Genomic DNA, 16,441 nt, shown 5'->3' with positions numbered 1-16,441 from the left:
TTACTGGTCCTGAAACCATCGGTGCTGGTTTATAGAGAGATTGAAAAAAGTAATATGATCAGATAAGCGATGACTCCCCTCACAATAGTCTTAGCACAGGTCTGAACTTTTGACCCCTGTATTGAGTTGATTTGGTGACTCTGTTTCTCTGGCCTGGTTTGGGTTCACTTGTCCATTTACAGGGAAGGGGATCTGCAAATCAATACAAAGTTATTCTCAGGGATCAGCTTTATCTATGATGAAACACTTCCATCTTGATGGGAGTTGGCCCTTCCAGGACAATGACCTTATCCACAGGTCATGAGGGGTCACTGAATGGTTTTGTTAGTATGAAAAGAACGTGAACCATCTTCTATGACCTTTACAGTCACCAGATCTCAACCCAGCTGCAAACCAATGAGAGATATTGGATTGATGTGATCTCCACCGCCATCATCAAAACACCAAATGAAGGAATATCATCAGGAATACTGGTGTTTATCCCTTCACTAGAGTTCTAGAGACTTGGAGAGTCAGTGTTAAGGTGTATTAGAGCTGTTTACTAAGACACTTTATGTAGGTTTTCCTTTGTCACCCAATTGTATAAACATTTCAAAATTCAAATATGCTTAAGGGATGTGCAAAATCCGTTTCCACCTGATGTGAACAAAAATAGCTGTTTTCTTCTCATTATTTGAGGGTGAAATCCTAGATTTAAAAAAACAATAGCACACAAAAATAAACTCTTCTCCATTTTGTCCAGTTTATTACAAAAAGAGCACATATAAAAGGATAATATACAAGCCATGAAATCAAATTAAAATTAAAAAACAAAACAGAACAGTTTGGGTTTAGCAATGCAACTTTTGAGATCATTATCATTATTATTAGTAGTAGTAATAATAAATAAAGTACAAAATTCCACCAAATGTGAATCTAACATTTACCCATAATATGCTCATCCATTTCTTCATCAACACACTCATCACCATTAATGCGCTATTGCTTTAATATTAATGATAAATAGTTCTATTTTCAGATAAAATATCCTATATTGAAAAACATTGCGCAGTCACAGCTAAACAGCAGATTTTCATACAAGGATGGCGGCAGCCCTTTCACTGGCACTTTTTGGGATATTTTCTCTTCAGTTTTGTTTTTCAGATTCAAGCAGCAACAAAATTAATATTTTTTTCAGTTATATTCTTTGTATATATTTTCACCATATACTATTAAACCATTGAGACTATATTGAAACCTGAGAAAACATGCATTTTTAGAAAAGGTTGTGCTTTAAAGTCCTTGCCTTCCTTTCTAGACTGTGAAAGGAAACAGAGGATAGACTGGGAGGGGAGGGACGGACGCTAAAAATTTAACAAATGGAAAGAACAGGAGAAGGAGAACAGAACAGAGGAGTGAACTGAAGAAAGACTACTGTAGTATTTGGAAAGCCCACAGTGAAGCATGCCTCTTTATAGTCGGAACTATTTCCACTACATGTAATGCTTCAAACCAGCAGTTAGTTTGGACAGTTTGAACTTTAGAGTAAAATGGCTTTTTGTAGACTCCTGTCAAATGTTGTCTTCTCTCCTTCATTCCCCCGTTCATTTCTATAATTATGCAACCAATAAGGCATGGTGGCTTCATGGATTGATTGTTGTTCATGGTTTCAGTAATATGGAAATATCTCCTAACACTTAAAGCGAGGCACTTGTTATGCTTAACTCTACACACTACTTTGGAAAAAGGAACTGAAGAGAAACACCAGAGAGATGAAAATTAAAGAGAGATACAAAAGAGTTAAAGCGAAGGAACATGCTTCATTAAGACCCATAGTGCATTGTGAGAAGCAGAGCATTACAAAAAAAAACTAAAAAACAAAAGCCAGTTAGTTTAAATCATCTAAACAACTAAACTTTTTTTGCCAGTGAGAGGGTTCCCATAGTTAAACAAGTGAGTGCAAAACAACAAAAAAGGAGAGAAAGAAGTCACAAACTAAAACCTATTCACTTCAACTGCAGTTTGTCCACTACATCACAGCATGGGGGATCAGAGAAATTGCATTGAATGGAATGTAACCAAGATCCACAGCACCACATGAGAGAGAGAGAAAGATAGAGAGATACAGAGAAAGACAGAGAGAGAAAGAGACGGAGAGCGGGCTCAGTAGCTCAGCCTTGGACAGTAAACATCGCACAGCCAGCTTGTGGAGATCAAACAGCAGGGCTAAATTATTATTATTATTTTTTTTTTTTTTACTTTTAGTGTTCCAAAAAGTACAACTGCATGCAAAGCATTCCCATTTAAAACAATGCAAAAATGAGGTAATAGTTTTTTTCATAGCGTTTTTGTGTTATTTCTAAATAAATAAATTATGATTCAGTTGCCCCTCCCTCAAAAAAAACTATATAAAATTAAATACATACCCACAATATCTACAGTTAGTAATAAATTATGATTGTTAAATACTTAAGGCATCTCAACTGACAACACCCTGTGTAAACTATGAAAGCTTCATCACAGATGACTCCACTACAGGAGGAGGCAGTGTCAACACTGGCAGTGCACAAGACAGGGAGAAGTAATCCTTGTTAATTGATCCTCAGCCCTCGAGGCTCAGAGAGTCTCCGGGGCCTGATCTGATCCTTTACTATCACAGTGCATAGGACAATGAGGGTCCTAAAGGCATCCTGCAACACAGCTCCGTGGAACTGAAGTTACAAGCCCACACAAAGGTGATAAAAGGGGAAAAAAAGAAGTGGTAGAGAGTGAGTGAGTGAAGCAGTCGACTTGTTTTAACAGCCTGACTGTTTCCCTGCTGTCGTGTCGTCTCGCGTCTGTGTGCACTGTGAGAGGGAGGCTGCCTCCGTCGCACCACGTTCTACATGTTCTAGCAATACAGCATAGCAACCAGCATAGCAACCACGAGGGGAGTTCTGTCACACGAAATACACAAGATCAATACGCAAGCTCCTCTCCCAGCTGAAACACTGCATGAATCTATACCTAAATATAAACCAAATGCAATACCGAAGAAAAAAAACTTTTTGTTGCTATAACTATTGTCACATGTGCTTGTTCTTTAGGCAATAAGGTAAACATCAAAAAGAGGATCCCATCGTCGCCACCGAAGGGGACAGGATGAACACACGCTACGAGTCAGGGGAGCAACCACTGACTGACTTTTTTTTTTGTTTGTTTGTTAGTGTTGAGAAGATAGTCACAGCTCAGATTAACTAAGTCATGCACAGGCGTCTCTGTACCGTTTTAAATTGAAGTAACGCTACCAAAGCAAACAGCCCAAGTCCACAATGAAACATGCATTTTTAGCACACACTGTTCTGCCACTGGCCCCGCGCCAGATGAAATGCAGGTACAAGGGCAGCTAAATCCTCCTACCTCGCTCTGCAGTGCATGATAGAATTCTTTTTTCATCCCTTTTTTGGCTTTGTGTTGTATAAGCACTCCAGTGGCCATGCTATTAACCTACAGTGAGTTAAAGACTTGGTGTCGCCTCTAACCCTTGAAACGCACTCAGTCACTCTAACACACATTTGTTAGATACATTCTTTAAGTCTCACACAGCAGGACAGAGCTGACACACAGACACACACACACGCATTTGAAACCTGTGTGCAGATTCAAGCTACAGTGACAAAATGCATTTTGGTAAAACACTTTCTACCTTTTTTTTTGTTACCTTTTTAAATTTAAAACACAAAAACAACTCGATCACTGGCTTCGGTTTGTACGGCAGTGAAAGAGACCTACTCACATGACACCATCTCACATGACACCAACCCAAAGTAAATGTACAACTGTATTGCAAAATGTCAAAGCTGCATGATAGAAGTAAAACACTCAGCTAGCTGGCGCTTGGCCCCGAGAAGGCGACAGTGCACCAGATATCACTTGTTGGTTACTGCTACTCTACTACGACCACAAATGATCTTTAGGTAAACATGGCATCAGAGCATTTAGTTTCTGTTAAGCTTCCTTGTGTGGCAGAATATTCATTTTGACTGTGTTTGAAAAGAGAGAAATATATATGTATTTATATATATGTATAGAAAGAGAGAGAGAAAAGAGAGAGAAGTAGCCAGCTCAGTGTGGGGTTATGTGTTTTCCACTCTCAGGACATTAAGTCATGGCTTTGAGAACATGCTACACAGCCCAGGGCTACCTACAGTACGACACCACAACAGCGACAACACCCCACTTACGACCAGCAAGCTACAAGTAAACCCTGTGTACATGAGTATGTGTGTGTTTTTGCGTGTCTTTTGCTTCCAGAGGGATGTGCTTCTATATAAAGAGAGTCCGTCGCGGCCTCTCGTGCAGTTAGTTATCCTGGCTTGGCTCAGTAAAGCGTGAGTCAGAAGGGTAGTGATGTCACATGAAGTCTGGAGACATTTGGCAAAGCACCGAACGGAGGTGGGGGGGAGGGAGGGCCGGCAGGCCGGGGTGGAAGAAGAAGCAGGAACCACACGGGGGTGATCGAATCACGAGGGTTAGTCGAAGCCCATCAGCAGTCAGGGTTCAGCTGTGTTTCGATGTCAACCCGACAGATTGGACACTTCCTGCTGGTGGCCAGCCATTGGTCCACGCAGCCCTGGTGGAAGAGGTGCATGCAGGGTAATCTCCTGCAGGACAGAGAGACAGAGGGACATTAGGACAATGGCAAGACTGACTCTCCCACTGCGCACAGCGATGTGCTCGTTGAGAACTTCTGAAATGAGCAGGGAGTTAATTTTGTTCATTCAGGCATGCAGAGACATCTTCTATTGAGTCATCAGTCCCACACGGCCCTCAGACAGCTGAGACGCCATATGCTGTAAGCCGACCCTCCTTCCTCTTCCCAGGGCACAGTTCTTATTCCCTGAAATTCATTACGCAGCTTGGCTTTAGATACATGTGCAAATCTAAGTGTTCATATCAGTGCCTAAAGCTGAGGTAGGCAGTATATTTCTTAGCTGCAATGGACATCAATTCCAGGCTTTGCAATTCAAGTCAATTTAGTCAATCATAGCTTTTCACTGATCAGATGAGATGGTAAAAATGGCAGCAAAGTCTGTGGTGACAACACAGGGATGAACTATGATGCATTATTACTGGCTCAGGAGGTCTGTAAGTCAGAGTTTTTAGTGTTCAGAAGGAGGCTTTCTTTTAACCTGCTAGATCACCGTGGTAACTCATGCTGCACAGCTAACTTGAGTTTGAGAGTTAAATCAGCTAGAATTCTTTCCCTGAGAATGCAAATACATGCACGGAAAACTGCATTCATTCATTCAGTTGGTGATGCAGAAAATGCATAAATAAGTTTTTATGCTTGTTCCTGATTCGCTGCAAAGTCTGTTTTACACTGCTGGCACTGCAGCTAATAGGAGACCAATTAGAAAATTTGCATTTATCTCAAAGAACTTTGATCTGGCCAAAAACGAAAAATGATTTCCACATATTATTCATTATGTGACTTCTTGAGTATCTTGTCTAAATGTGTGATGCTTCAAATCAGAGCGCTCTAACAAGCAGCTGTCACATTAGAAATAAGTGGCCATACTGAGAGTGTATTAAGTGGTAAAATAAATATATCAACGTACACCACTAACAACTTTCCACCAGCATTCCTCTTGTTTATCAGTTGCAGTGGCAGCACTTTTCACTCTAATAAATTTTAATATTCTTCATAGCTCTCCATTATTACAACCTGTTCCTCCTGACTGAAGTAGGCGGCACACAAATGGTTCATTTTGTGAAGAAAAATAGTCAACTGACATGACAAACGCCCCTTTTATGGAAACACACAGAGCCTGGTGAAGAAGGGAAGAGCTGCATGAGAGCTGCTGTATATTTTCAGGTTTTTAACTTATTAATTTGCCTTTTCCAGATTCCTGCTTACTTCAGCTTTAAAGGAAAAATGCACCTTTTTTATATTTATCTGATAAGAGGATGGGAACTACTTTCAAACTTGTGCAACAGATATGAAGACACAAACAGGAGTTGGTTAGCTTAGCTTAGCATAAAGACTAGACACTGGTGGAAACAGCTAGCGTCACTTTGCTAAACGCCTACCAGCTCATCGATTAACATTTTTGTTTGTTTAATTCATAGAACAAATTGAGTGTGAGTGTAACCAAAGTGTAAATATGTGGGGGAAGAAGTGTTGGACTATTTCTTGGCCAAGTCTACTAACCTCCTGGAGTTTCCACTGGTTGCCAGGCAACCACACAAGACAAATGATCATTTTTTACAATTAATCAGTGATTTTGTCTCCATCTGGCTACCTGATTTATAGCTTTTAGACTAAGACAGGCAAACTAACTGCTGGCTGTTGCTTTATATTCATTATACAGACATTAGTGTGGTATTGATCCTCTTATGTAACTCAACACCAGAAACAGAATAAGCAACAATATTTGACTAATTGTGTGGTAACAAAGCATTTCTGACCTGACGTCCTCTCCGTCCTCCAACATGGACAGACAGATAGTACATTTCTCATCCACATCTGTTTCCTCCTCCTCCCCAATCTTCAGCTGTAGGGGCTTTCTCTGTTGGCAGGTCACATTACAGGAAGACAAAAAGTAGGGTCAAAAAAAGGTGAATTTGTTCAGTAGATAGTGTCTCTGTGCTATTCTTGTTATCTGCCATATTTACCTTCTTGTATTTGTGTGGAAAGGTGAATCTCTCTATAGTTGTCTGAACAGCTCCTCTGTTGACGCTCCCCAGTCGGTCCTCCAACTGCAACAACTCCTGCAAAAACATTTAAAGTCGAGCAGAATGAACCAGAACACCAATAAAACGGAAGCTGAGCTGAGATCATTTTGGTAACTGCTGTTTTCAAGGTCAAATTCGAATCATTAAGTAGAAGCAGAGCTGAGTAAACTCCGTCTGCTGACGGAAATCATGTGATATGATCTAAAGCTGCAGAATAACTTCTAAATATAACTTGAAGTGAATTTGTCTTGTCAGCTAGAATAGAGTTCAGTGCAGATGGGACTGCCCAATGACACAAGACAATCTAGGGTTTGAAGGGTGGATGGAAAGTTTGGAAAGGATGGAGCATTTTAATTAATGACAGATTTACCTCGTAACTTTCCCGCACAGCAGTGGCATGCCTCGACGGATTCAGACTTTGCAGGGCCAACAGATGTAGCTGGGGGTAAGGGTAGTTTCTGATTTCATGCACAACCTGGAAAAACACAGTTCTTTATCTTTTGACAGTAATTTTAATCCTGCAGTCAGTTTTACTCCGTTGCATTGATGCATTGCCTCATTTTTAAGAACCCCCATGGTGACACAAAAAAAAACTGTGTTCCCGGTTTGCAAAAGTTGCTAAAGATAGTGTCTTCTCAAAGCTTGTGATACAATCATTAACATCATACCCTAGCGTGTCCTTTTACATGTGACGTAATACTAATTACTGCCAAATGTTTGTACTTGTTGGTTTGGATCAGTGGTTTGTAGTCTCAGATGTGTGTAAGAAGATGTATCTATGAAAAACTGTCAAATAAAATATTATTCTGACAATTAAACTCAGAATAAGGGGCAACTTGAGAGCTGAGTGTTTTATGGCCCATACCACATGGTGCAAATGCCACCAAGCAGCAAGTCTGACCTTTACTGCATACCATTCCTCTGCACTCTTTCCCCACATTTCCTGTATGTCTCTACTGTGACCACATAAAAGTCTTAAAATTCATGCTAAAAATAGCAGCGCGGCACAGTCTGCGTCCAACATACCACTTGTGCAGAGGATGTGTTCCTGGGGAAGTGGTGCATTCGAGGGGAGGCCAGGTAATGCTGATAGTGCTGCGGCAGCTGCTGGAGCTGGTACTGATGGTGAGGGAGGCCAGCATCAACGCTGAGATCCCTGCAGAAAGACAAGCAGGAGACTAAATCAGCATTGTTGTCCGTGCTAGGCAGTGTGACAGATGGGTGCAGAGATGAAAGGACGGGGATAATTTCTCAGCTCGGCAGGACTCTAGTTAATCTCCGACGGCGACTCACCAGTCGGTGCCTTCGGCCAGGTACCGAGGCTGCTGTGTCATTGGCTGGGGAACATGGAGGGGAGGGGAGTACTCAAAGCCGGAACGCAGTCGGTGAGGGTTCAGGGGGATACGCTCCTGGGTTCTTCTGGAGATGGAAGAGGAGATAAAACGTTTGTTTCGGTTTTCTGTGAATATACAATGAATCTGAAAGTGTGTATCTTTAGTTTTAGAGTGAGGGTTTAAGTTAGGGCTAGAGCTAGGGATAGGGTTAGAATTAGGTTAGGTTAATTTAGGTTTAGCGCTAGAGCTAGGGTTAGGATTAGGGTTAGGGCTAGAACTAGAGCTGGGGTTAGGACTAGAGCTAAGGTTAAGAGTTACGTTAGAGCTAGAGCTGGGTTTAGGGCTAGAGCTAGAGTTAGGAGTTGGGTTAGAGCTAGAGCTAGAGCTTGTGTTAGGGCTAGAGCTAGAGCTTGGGTTAGGGCTAGAGCTAGAGCTTGGGTTAGGGCTAGAGCTAGGGTTAGGAGTTGGGTTAGGGCTAGAGCTAGAGCTTGTGTTAGGGCTAGAGCTAGAGCTTGGGTTAGGGCTAGAGCTAGGGTTGGGGTTAGGACTAGAGCTAAGGTTAAGAGTTGGGTTAGGGCCAGAGCTAGAGTTAGGAGTTGGGTTAGGGCTAGAGCTAGAGCTTGGGTTAGGGTTAGAGCTAGAGCTTAGGTTAGGGTTAGGGCTAGAGCTAGGGTTGGGCGTTGGGTTTAGGGCACTACCTGGAGTGTGGGAGAATCCTGCGATGCTGCGCTTCAAGGAGCTGCTGTTGGATGAGGTATTGCTGGTGTAAGGCCTGAGGTAGGAATGAAGGCCCCGGCACATCCTGGAACTGAGGGGGTGCAGGCAGGGCAGTGAGGGGCGGATGGTGTGCGGGGGGCAGGTGGGTGGCCAGGCCTGTCTGTGGCGGCTGGCTGCCGTGTCCCAGAGGGAACTCGGCTGATATGGGCGCCTGGGGAGCTCCCAGGTGAAAGTGTCGGCAGGAGGTAGCATGGCTGTGTTGATGCCTCGTGAAGTGTGCTCCTACGAGAAATAAACGCGAGCCGTCAGGATTGAGCTGGATAAGCTTGTGGTTACTTTCATCCAAGCAGACGCCACAGAAAGACGAACCAGACAGGAGGACGAACTGACACATAACTGCAAAAACAACACACTTGATGAGACAAATTTGTCCTTTCTGGCTTTCACGCTCACACACAAAAACATACAAAAACACTTAACAAGCAAGCACACAGAGAGAACATAAAAACAGGACAGACTTGACAGAGGAAGAGACAAGACAGACATAACAGCAGATGGACGACACGGACACTGAGACCCCTGTGGAGCAAAATCTAAACCCACAGACAGTTTTCACCCAATATCCTGCCTCTCTGCTGGCCATGCTGGAGTCTGCAGGGAAGACGGATTTTCTCGAGTAGCCTGAGGTGTTTCCAAGAACGTCTACAGCACCAATCGCTGTCTGTGGTCCATCTCCTCAGTAGTTAACTTAATAGATTATTATGTCTCCAATTTGAAGGTGCACATCAACTGTAGATTTCTCATTAGAAGAGTCTGGTAACATTAGGGCACCGCGGCAAATAAGGTCGGCTCAGAAGATTATGTGCCTCCATTTCTACCTTCCCCCACTCTCCCTATCAGAGGCGGAGGAGACATGAGATTGTGTGGTAGTCCCACTGAACCGCCTCGGTGTTGACTTGCACAGAACAATCAATACAAATTACTCTGTGCTCAGAGAAATGAGGGCTGCAAGGAGGGTGAGGTTGGGACAAACAATAAGTACTTCAACTTCCCATTACAGCTTTTCTCTGGCTTTCTGGACCGGTAAGCAGACAACAGGGTCTGGAGGATGGATGGTGCAGAGTGTAAATTAAGTATTGTGTCTTTTCGTGGCCCACAAACAGCCCATTCATATGATTTACACAGTTTCAAGCTCCATCAGGCAGAGTAGATCAGTATAACAGTAATATGTAGTGACACTGCATGTCTAATATGAGCAGTAGGGAGGATTTGGCTGTTAGTTAATGGTTTGTGATATGTTTAACATTTGCTGACAGATTTAATTAACAGTGGATGGTTCACTGAGTTGAGATCTAATACACGAATGATCAAGTTCAAGGAAATAATCAGAAGATTTTCAATGTAAACACTAAATCCTGTATGCATATGTGCATCTAAAGATTTCATTTTTTTTTTAAAGCAAAAGTTCAACATTTTGGAGAATATGATGATAAATAGAGAAGAAAATTGAAACCAGTCTCAACCTGCAGCTGGTTAGCTTCGTCTGGCACAAAGGCTGGAAACAGGGGAAGAAGAAAGCTTTGCTGTGATTATAAAAATCTGTTGATCTGCTGCTCCAGAGCTCACTAATCAACATCATCTTGTCCATTTAATCTGCAAAAACCTAAATGCAAAAACAGTTGAGACTTAAATTAGCATAACATATTAATTAGTGAGCTTGAGAGGTGCAGGTGGGATGATGTTGCTATCTATAGGGCAGAGTCTTTGCAAAACAAATCAGTATATTTCCCAAAAGGTCAAACAATTAAATTCTTACTGAAATGACGTATTTACACGGTTTTGCTTGGTTGCATATATTAGCCTTGGGATACGGGAAAGAAGTGACCCTAGAGAGCCATGAGCAAACTGAAAACAACATTTGGCTGAGGAAGTAGAGCAGAAATGGCAGACTGGTGGTTTGGATTAGTTAAAGGCTGCACATCAGTTTTGTATGAAGCCTGTGACCCGGTAAGGCTGGACTCCATGCAAGGCTCAAGGTAAATATCAGATTATTTGTCTCTGGGCTCCTCCACAGTGTGAACTTCTGACATTAATATTTGACATATTGCAGAGCATAAACAGCCCTGATGTTGTTATTGTTACATCTGGGCTTCGACACAAAATGCCTGATTGGTGCAGCGCGAACCCCCACCCATGCACCCATCCACCCACCCATCCCATCCACTTCTCCTCACCCCTGAGCTGCTGCACAGGCGGCCCCTCCCCCACTCTGTGGCTGCGGCATGGTGTCCCAGTGTGAGTGACAGCCCTGTAAGCCCCGCCCACCTGCGACTGCAGCAGTCTGGTATTGAAAACTCTCCCTCCCTCCCTCCTCGGCTTCCATCACTGCAGCTTTACAAATCACACCTCCTCTCTAACATAATCCTGTCCGGTGGTCCTCCATCATGTGACGCACGACCGTCCCCACACCTGCTGATATCACTGATTTAAACCCTGGCATCAGGTTGGGTGGTTGATGGGTGAAATCAGCCTCTGTGCCGTGCAGCTGCACCGAAAACCTGCGTCCAAACGGCTCAGCGTGCTACATGCTTGCACTGACCTTGCTTCTGTGCATTGGTCAAATAAGGACAGGGCGGGTGGAAGACATAAACGCCGGCCTGTGGCTGTGCAGCTACTGTGGAATAACATATGCATTACAGCTGCTGAGTTATTTAAAAGTCTGTTGCTGGAGCTTGGTGGAGAAATTCGCCGAGCACACATGGCTGCGTCTCAGGCACACCTTGTGTCTGCACATAAATAACTCCCGACTATTTCAGACATTGCGAACAGATGTAAGGCTCAAGTGGTCGGAACGGGACAGCAGCAAGTCCCAGACTTTGAAACTGTTTAAATTTCCGAGCGTATATTTAAAATGTGCTTCTAAATACCACAGCGTGTGCTGCATGCTTTGACCAACTGTTCCACTTTCAAACTCCTAAAAGAAGCTTTTAATGTTGTATTCAAAGCGTAAGCAACTCTTCAAGGCGGAGAGCAGATTATAAAGCACAATCGCGATCCTTCAGTGGTTGTTATTAAATACCATTAGCTAACACCATAAACTGAATTATTATTTACTAACACAAATTGTGACCTTTATGCCTTTTTCCACTATTGCTTGATGTTTAACAAACCTTATCTGTACTCGTATTGCAATGTGAGCCTGATAGGGTTTATTTATGCTGCAAGTCACAAGCTACAAATTCACGACTAGACGATGAATCAGTTTGTTTTCACTTTATAAAACTGCGAGCAGCAACGTGCCACTTTGTGATTTAAGAGTTTATTTATAAATGTGTCAAGGTCTGTTCTGCTAATTAACAAGACAGACTTGATAAGAGGCCACTAGCTTAGTGTTACATAAAGACACAGAGGTAACACTTGATGTAACTTAACACAAAGACTGGAAGCAGTCAGCCTGGCTCTTTCTAACACCTACCAGCCCCCATTAAAGCTCATTAATTAACACATTATCTGTTGTTTTGCACACACAATATCTGAAGTGTAACAATGATGCGTTGCAGTTTTGCCGCTAACAAAGCACTGATGGACGTTTTAACACTTTAGTTTCTCACATGATAAATAATGAACTTTCAAACTGCTGATAGGTGCCATTTTTTTTTACTGTAGGACCAAGTCGGCTATTTCCCTGTTTCCAGTTGCTGTGATAAGCTATGCTAACTGGCTGCATCTTCCTATTTTTCTCACATATGAAAGTGGTATTGATCTTCTCATCTGTTACAAAGAGAACAAATAATATATAATTTAACAACACATAGTGCAGCCTGCAGAAGAGTGCAGCCGTGTTTAATGTATATGTAATGAACAGAGACTTCAGAGGTCTGTTGGGTTTAGATACCAGCAGATACTGAAGGAAGGAAGGCTGAGCAATAACATGATATCCCTGCAGACGATTCATGCTTCATGTTGTTTATACCATTGCATATAACCCTTTGTAATGTTTGAGTGTATTAGAAGGGTGTTGGGCTTGAAGCACCTTAACTTGTCAGGTGTTTAATTTACTGGGTTAGTTAAAAAAAAACAAAAAAAAACAGATATTCATCTCTGGCTGCTTTTTCCGTTAAAATCTTCTCAACTGACTTTACAGAAAACTGATAACCATGATTTTATGTTTCATTCCAACACCAATGAACACCAATGGGTGGATGTGAGTGAGGCTGTGTTTTGTTGTATAGATAGTGTATGGATTAGGAGAGAATGACAGCATCTAACATGAGATATCAATGCTGGTGTTTCTGCATAAACATGCTTTTTTTTTCTCCTTTTTTTGAATGAATTGAGAATTTGGTTTTCCCTACTCCAAAGTCAGCAGAGCAGCAACTTGAAGAAACTCTGTCAAAGACAGCTGAGAAATGAGAGCACATATAGAGTGAGGGGACCGTCTCAGTGACAGCACAGTGTGGAGGGAGGAGGGGAGGAACACATGGAAATCAGCAAAAAGCACACTGAAGGTTAGGAAGAAAACTACAGTCTTTATTGGAAAATATTAGTATGTGTGGCACTGTGTGATAATAGTAATAATAAGAGTAATATATCCTACATAACCATAATAATACCATGCAAATAAAGACCAAAGGCAAGGCCTGACCATGCTCTCTGTAGGGTTAACAGAACAGAAGCAGCATCCAATGAGTAGATGTGTATGCTTACAGCACATTTCAGTACAGCAGGGACATCTCTACACAAAGATTACATTGGAATCTGCTGTTCAATGTGGAAAAACAAAAGTATAAAATGACCATGCATTAGGATCTAATACAAGAACATAAGGTAGAAAACCACAACCAAAGAATAAAAGACATTTTGATTCTAAAAAGGAGTTCTACAGCAGTGCAGGATATACACATCCCTGTAAAATGGATAGCATTCTGGAGGTGCTGGAGGAAAGATTTGACAGGGGGCTGTGCATGATAGTGGGTTGTTTTTTCAAAATGGCAAGATGAGTTAGACCTGAGTCTCGCCAATTTATTGCGAAATCAATTCAGCTAGCAGGAACAAAGGCTTTGACACATGGATAGGAATATGAGCGGACGTTTGGACGCCACTTTAACAGGTGCAGTGGACCATCAAAGGTGAAAATAACACCACAGAAATTACTGTGATTTCAGTGCTGCAGACACAGGCCAATTAGTGAGCGTTAGGATAACAGGATGATTGATAATAAAGTGCTTTATCAACAACAAAAGCTGGTACAATGCACCTTTGCAAATAGGGGATGGAGACAGTAATCAAAGAGTTCGATCAAGCTTGGCTGTAATCGAATCGGGGAGGATCAAAATGTATCCACTTTACAGAAATTTACAGCAGAATGTAGTCTATCCACACTGAATGGGAGAATCACAATGACAGTCTGTAGTCAAGTCTAATGCTACAATGGGTTATTCACTAAAGAGCAACATGACAGTTTAAATAAAGACAAACTGTTTTCTACAGAAAGTGTTATTCTTTAGTCTGTTACACAGAAGGATACGGTATGAGTGGGAACTCGGTTTTAATGCCAATGTCGTCTTCAGATGGAAAGAGGAAATGAGGAAGAAGGGGTTCACAATACAGCTAGATGCAGAGAACAGGCAGAGGCTACGGCAGACAGCAGCAGATGATCGTTAGCTACACAATGGAGGGGGACAAAGGTCTGAGAAATGCGGAATGTAGAGCCAGCCTCGATACTATGGAACAGGAAAAAAGAACACAAATAAAAGCACAATGAAATCATTGGTGCTACTGCATGTAGTCTTTAACAATGCACGTCAAATTACCACTATTATTATTACATAATCAACACAGACAGCCTGCTGCAGTGGGAGATGATGTTATTGTTGGTTTGTTATGGCCAATTCAACGCCTTTATGCTGTTACTGGAGCACCTGCAGCGAGATTTGCAGGTTTTTTTTTAAGGTTGAGGGGGGAAGGAAAAAAAGCCACCATGTTTAGAGCCCTGTTACAATACAGCCAGCCATATCTGTAATCTAATTTATAGCCATTACGCTATCTGTCGTAAATGGAAGAAGCTGTGATGAAAACTACGAGATTAAACGGAGCGCAGGAAAAATCGACAAACGCGATGCCAGTTGCACACAACCCCTCTGTCACTTTGGATTCAGATATTTGGCTATATTAATGACATTGTTAGCTAAACCTGAGCTAGCGTTAATCTGCTGGTTTTCTAGCGGAGACCCCTCGTTACACACTTGATCTCGGCAGAGGATGAGCGAGACAGCACCGCGCTAGCAGCGGAGGATAAAAGGAAAGCAGGGCTGCCATTTGACAGCTGCAGTCATTTGGTGCCGCTATCAGACCCAGAAACACCCGAAAATACCGTCTTTAGCTCCGTCACACGTCTTCAGGCACACCGGAGGGTTTTAACGGTCGCGGTTCTGCTACATTCACGCGACGCTACAGCTAGCAGTTCGGCTAATGTTGTCGCTATTACCGCTGGCTTTAGCTAGCAGGTGTCAGCTCTGTTTACATCATCTGTGGACACTTGAGAAAAAGACGAAACGCCGAGAAGATTTGTTAGGGTTAGAGTATGAAAAACACAAAGCTAGTCATACCTCTGTTTCTAACTGAGCCGAAGACGGGCAGAACCAGATATCCAACATGTACTAACACCATCCTGGGTCCTTCTTTGTTGTGTGCGCAGCCAGTGAGACAGATGGTCCATGGAAATGATCCCTTCCAGTCCTCGGCACATTCAAACGGACAGGCTGCGCTGCCTGCACACACGGACCCGGGCGACCAATCACCGCGGCCCTCCGAGCAGGACCCTCCGGCTGTGGCAGCCCGCTCCACCAATGGGAGCAGCGGTGGGGCGGGGACGTCTGTGTTGTGGGCAGCTCGCCCCTCCATGACTGGAGTCTCCAGCGTGGATCACTGGAATCTTGGTGGCCCTGTTTTCATGTCAGGGACCCTCAAATAAACTAGTAGTACTGTTTCCATAAGAAGAAAATTAAATGATAAATAAATAGTATACGTTAATCTGCAAAATTAATGCAACGGAGATGGAATCTAACAAAGCACTCTACCACAAATCTGAACTCTGAGTACTTGACTGTTATCTTTTCACAAAAGTTTCTTTTTCTCCACTACATTTATCTGAGATATTTCTGGAGCTTTCTATTTTCTCTGACTTCAGGCCAATTACTAAGGTATTAGGGCTTTTCTCGTTTTCTGAAAGTAGACAGCAGGGTCTGGATGATGGATGGTGCAAAGTGTATATTAAAACACCTCAGTATTGTAGAAGATAGATAGATAGATAGATAGATAGATAGATAGATAGATAGATAGATAGATAGATAGATAGATAGATAGATAGATAGATAGATAGATAGATAGATAGATAGATAGATACCAGTAGCTCACACATTAGTAGACACAATAAGGGGCAAATTGATAGTATTGACAAAAAATTACAATGTTTTGAGAGTACAAAATACATAAAAATAGAAAATGACAAAATACAAATGTGCAATGTGATAAAATAGAACTAGTAATATTGTGTCTTTTCACAAACAGTCCATTCATATGATTTACACAGTTTCAAGCTCCATCTGGCAGGGTAGATCAGTATAACAGTAATATAGAGGATTTGGCTGTTAGTTAATGGTTTGTGATATGTTTAACATTTGCTGATAATTTTA

The 16,441-nt window shown here is 42.3% G+C and overlaps 1 protein-coding gene across 2 annotated transcripts; it reads right to left on the bottom strand.

Annotated features, from left to right (window-relative positions):
* Window positions 1-718: 718 nt before the first annotated feature.
* On the bottom strand, window positions 719-15,508 carry ark2ca (arkadia (RNF111) C-terminal like ring finger ubiquitin ligase 2Ca). 2 transcript variants are annotated; one of them, XM_023272163.3, is made up of 8 exons: window positions 15,356-15,508; window positions 8,729-9,029; window positions 7,990-8,115; window positions 7,723-7,852; window positions 7,067-7,171; window positions 6,637-6,732; window positions 6,430-6,530; window positions 719-4,622 (listed from the first exon to the last, which is right to left on the bottom strand). In XM_023272163.3, the coding sequence occupies exons 1-8, from the start codon at window positions 15,414-15,416 to the stop codon at window positions 4,505-4,507; spliced, it is 1,038 nt and encodes a 345-aa protein (XP_023127931.1). In that variant the 5' UTR covers window positions 15,417-15,508; the 3' UTR covers window positions 719-4,504. The 2 variants fall into 2 exon arrangements, with proteins under 2 accessions (XP_023127931.1, XP_054874981.1); XM_055019006.1 differs by having other exon boundaries at window positions 8,729-14,470; window positions 15,356-15,494.
* Window positions 15,509-16,441: the final 933 nt, after the last annotated feature.

Source organism: Amphiprion ocellaris, chromosome 17, assembly GCF_022539595.1.
Source record: "Amphiprion ocellaris isolate individual 3 ecotype Okinawa chromosome 17, ASM2253959v1, whole genome shotgun sequence".
Classification (NCBI taxonomy): domain Eukaryota; kingdom Metazoa; phylum Chordata; class Actinopteri; family Pomacentridae; genus Amphiprion; species Amphiprion ocellaris.
The sequence above is the reverse complement of the archived record's forward strand: the minus strand, read 5'-3'. Positions and strand labels throughout refer to the sequence as shown.

Coding starts and splice junctions, on each gene's coding strand:
- ark2ca (XM_055019006.1), bottom strand. CDS start 9,141: ATGTGTCAGTTCGTCCTCCTGTCTGGTTCGTCTTTCTGTGGCGTCTGC. Junction 7,853..7,989: donor CTGGCCGAAGGCACCGACTG/GTGAGTCGCCGT, acceptor GTCTTTCTGCAG/GGATCTCAGCGTTGATGCTG. Junction 6,531..6,636: donor TTCCACACAAATACAAGAAG/GTAAATATGGCA, acceptor ACCTGCCAACAG/AGAAAGCCCCTACAGCTGAA.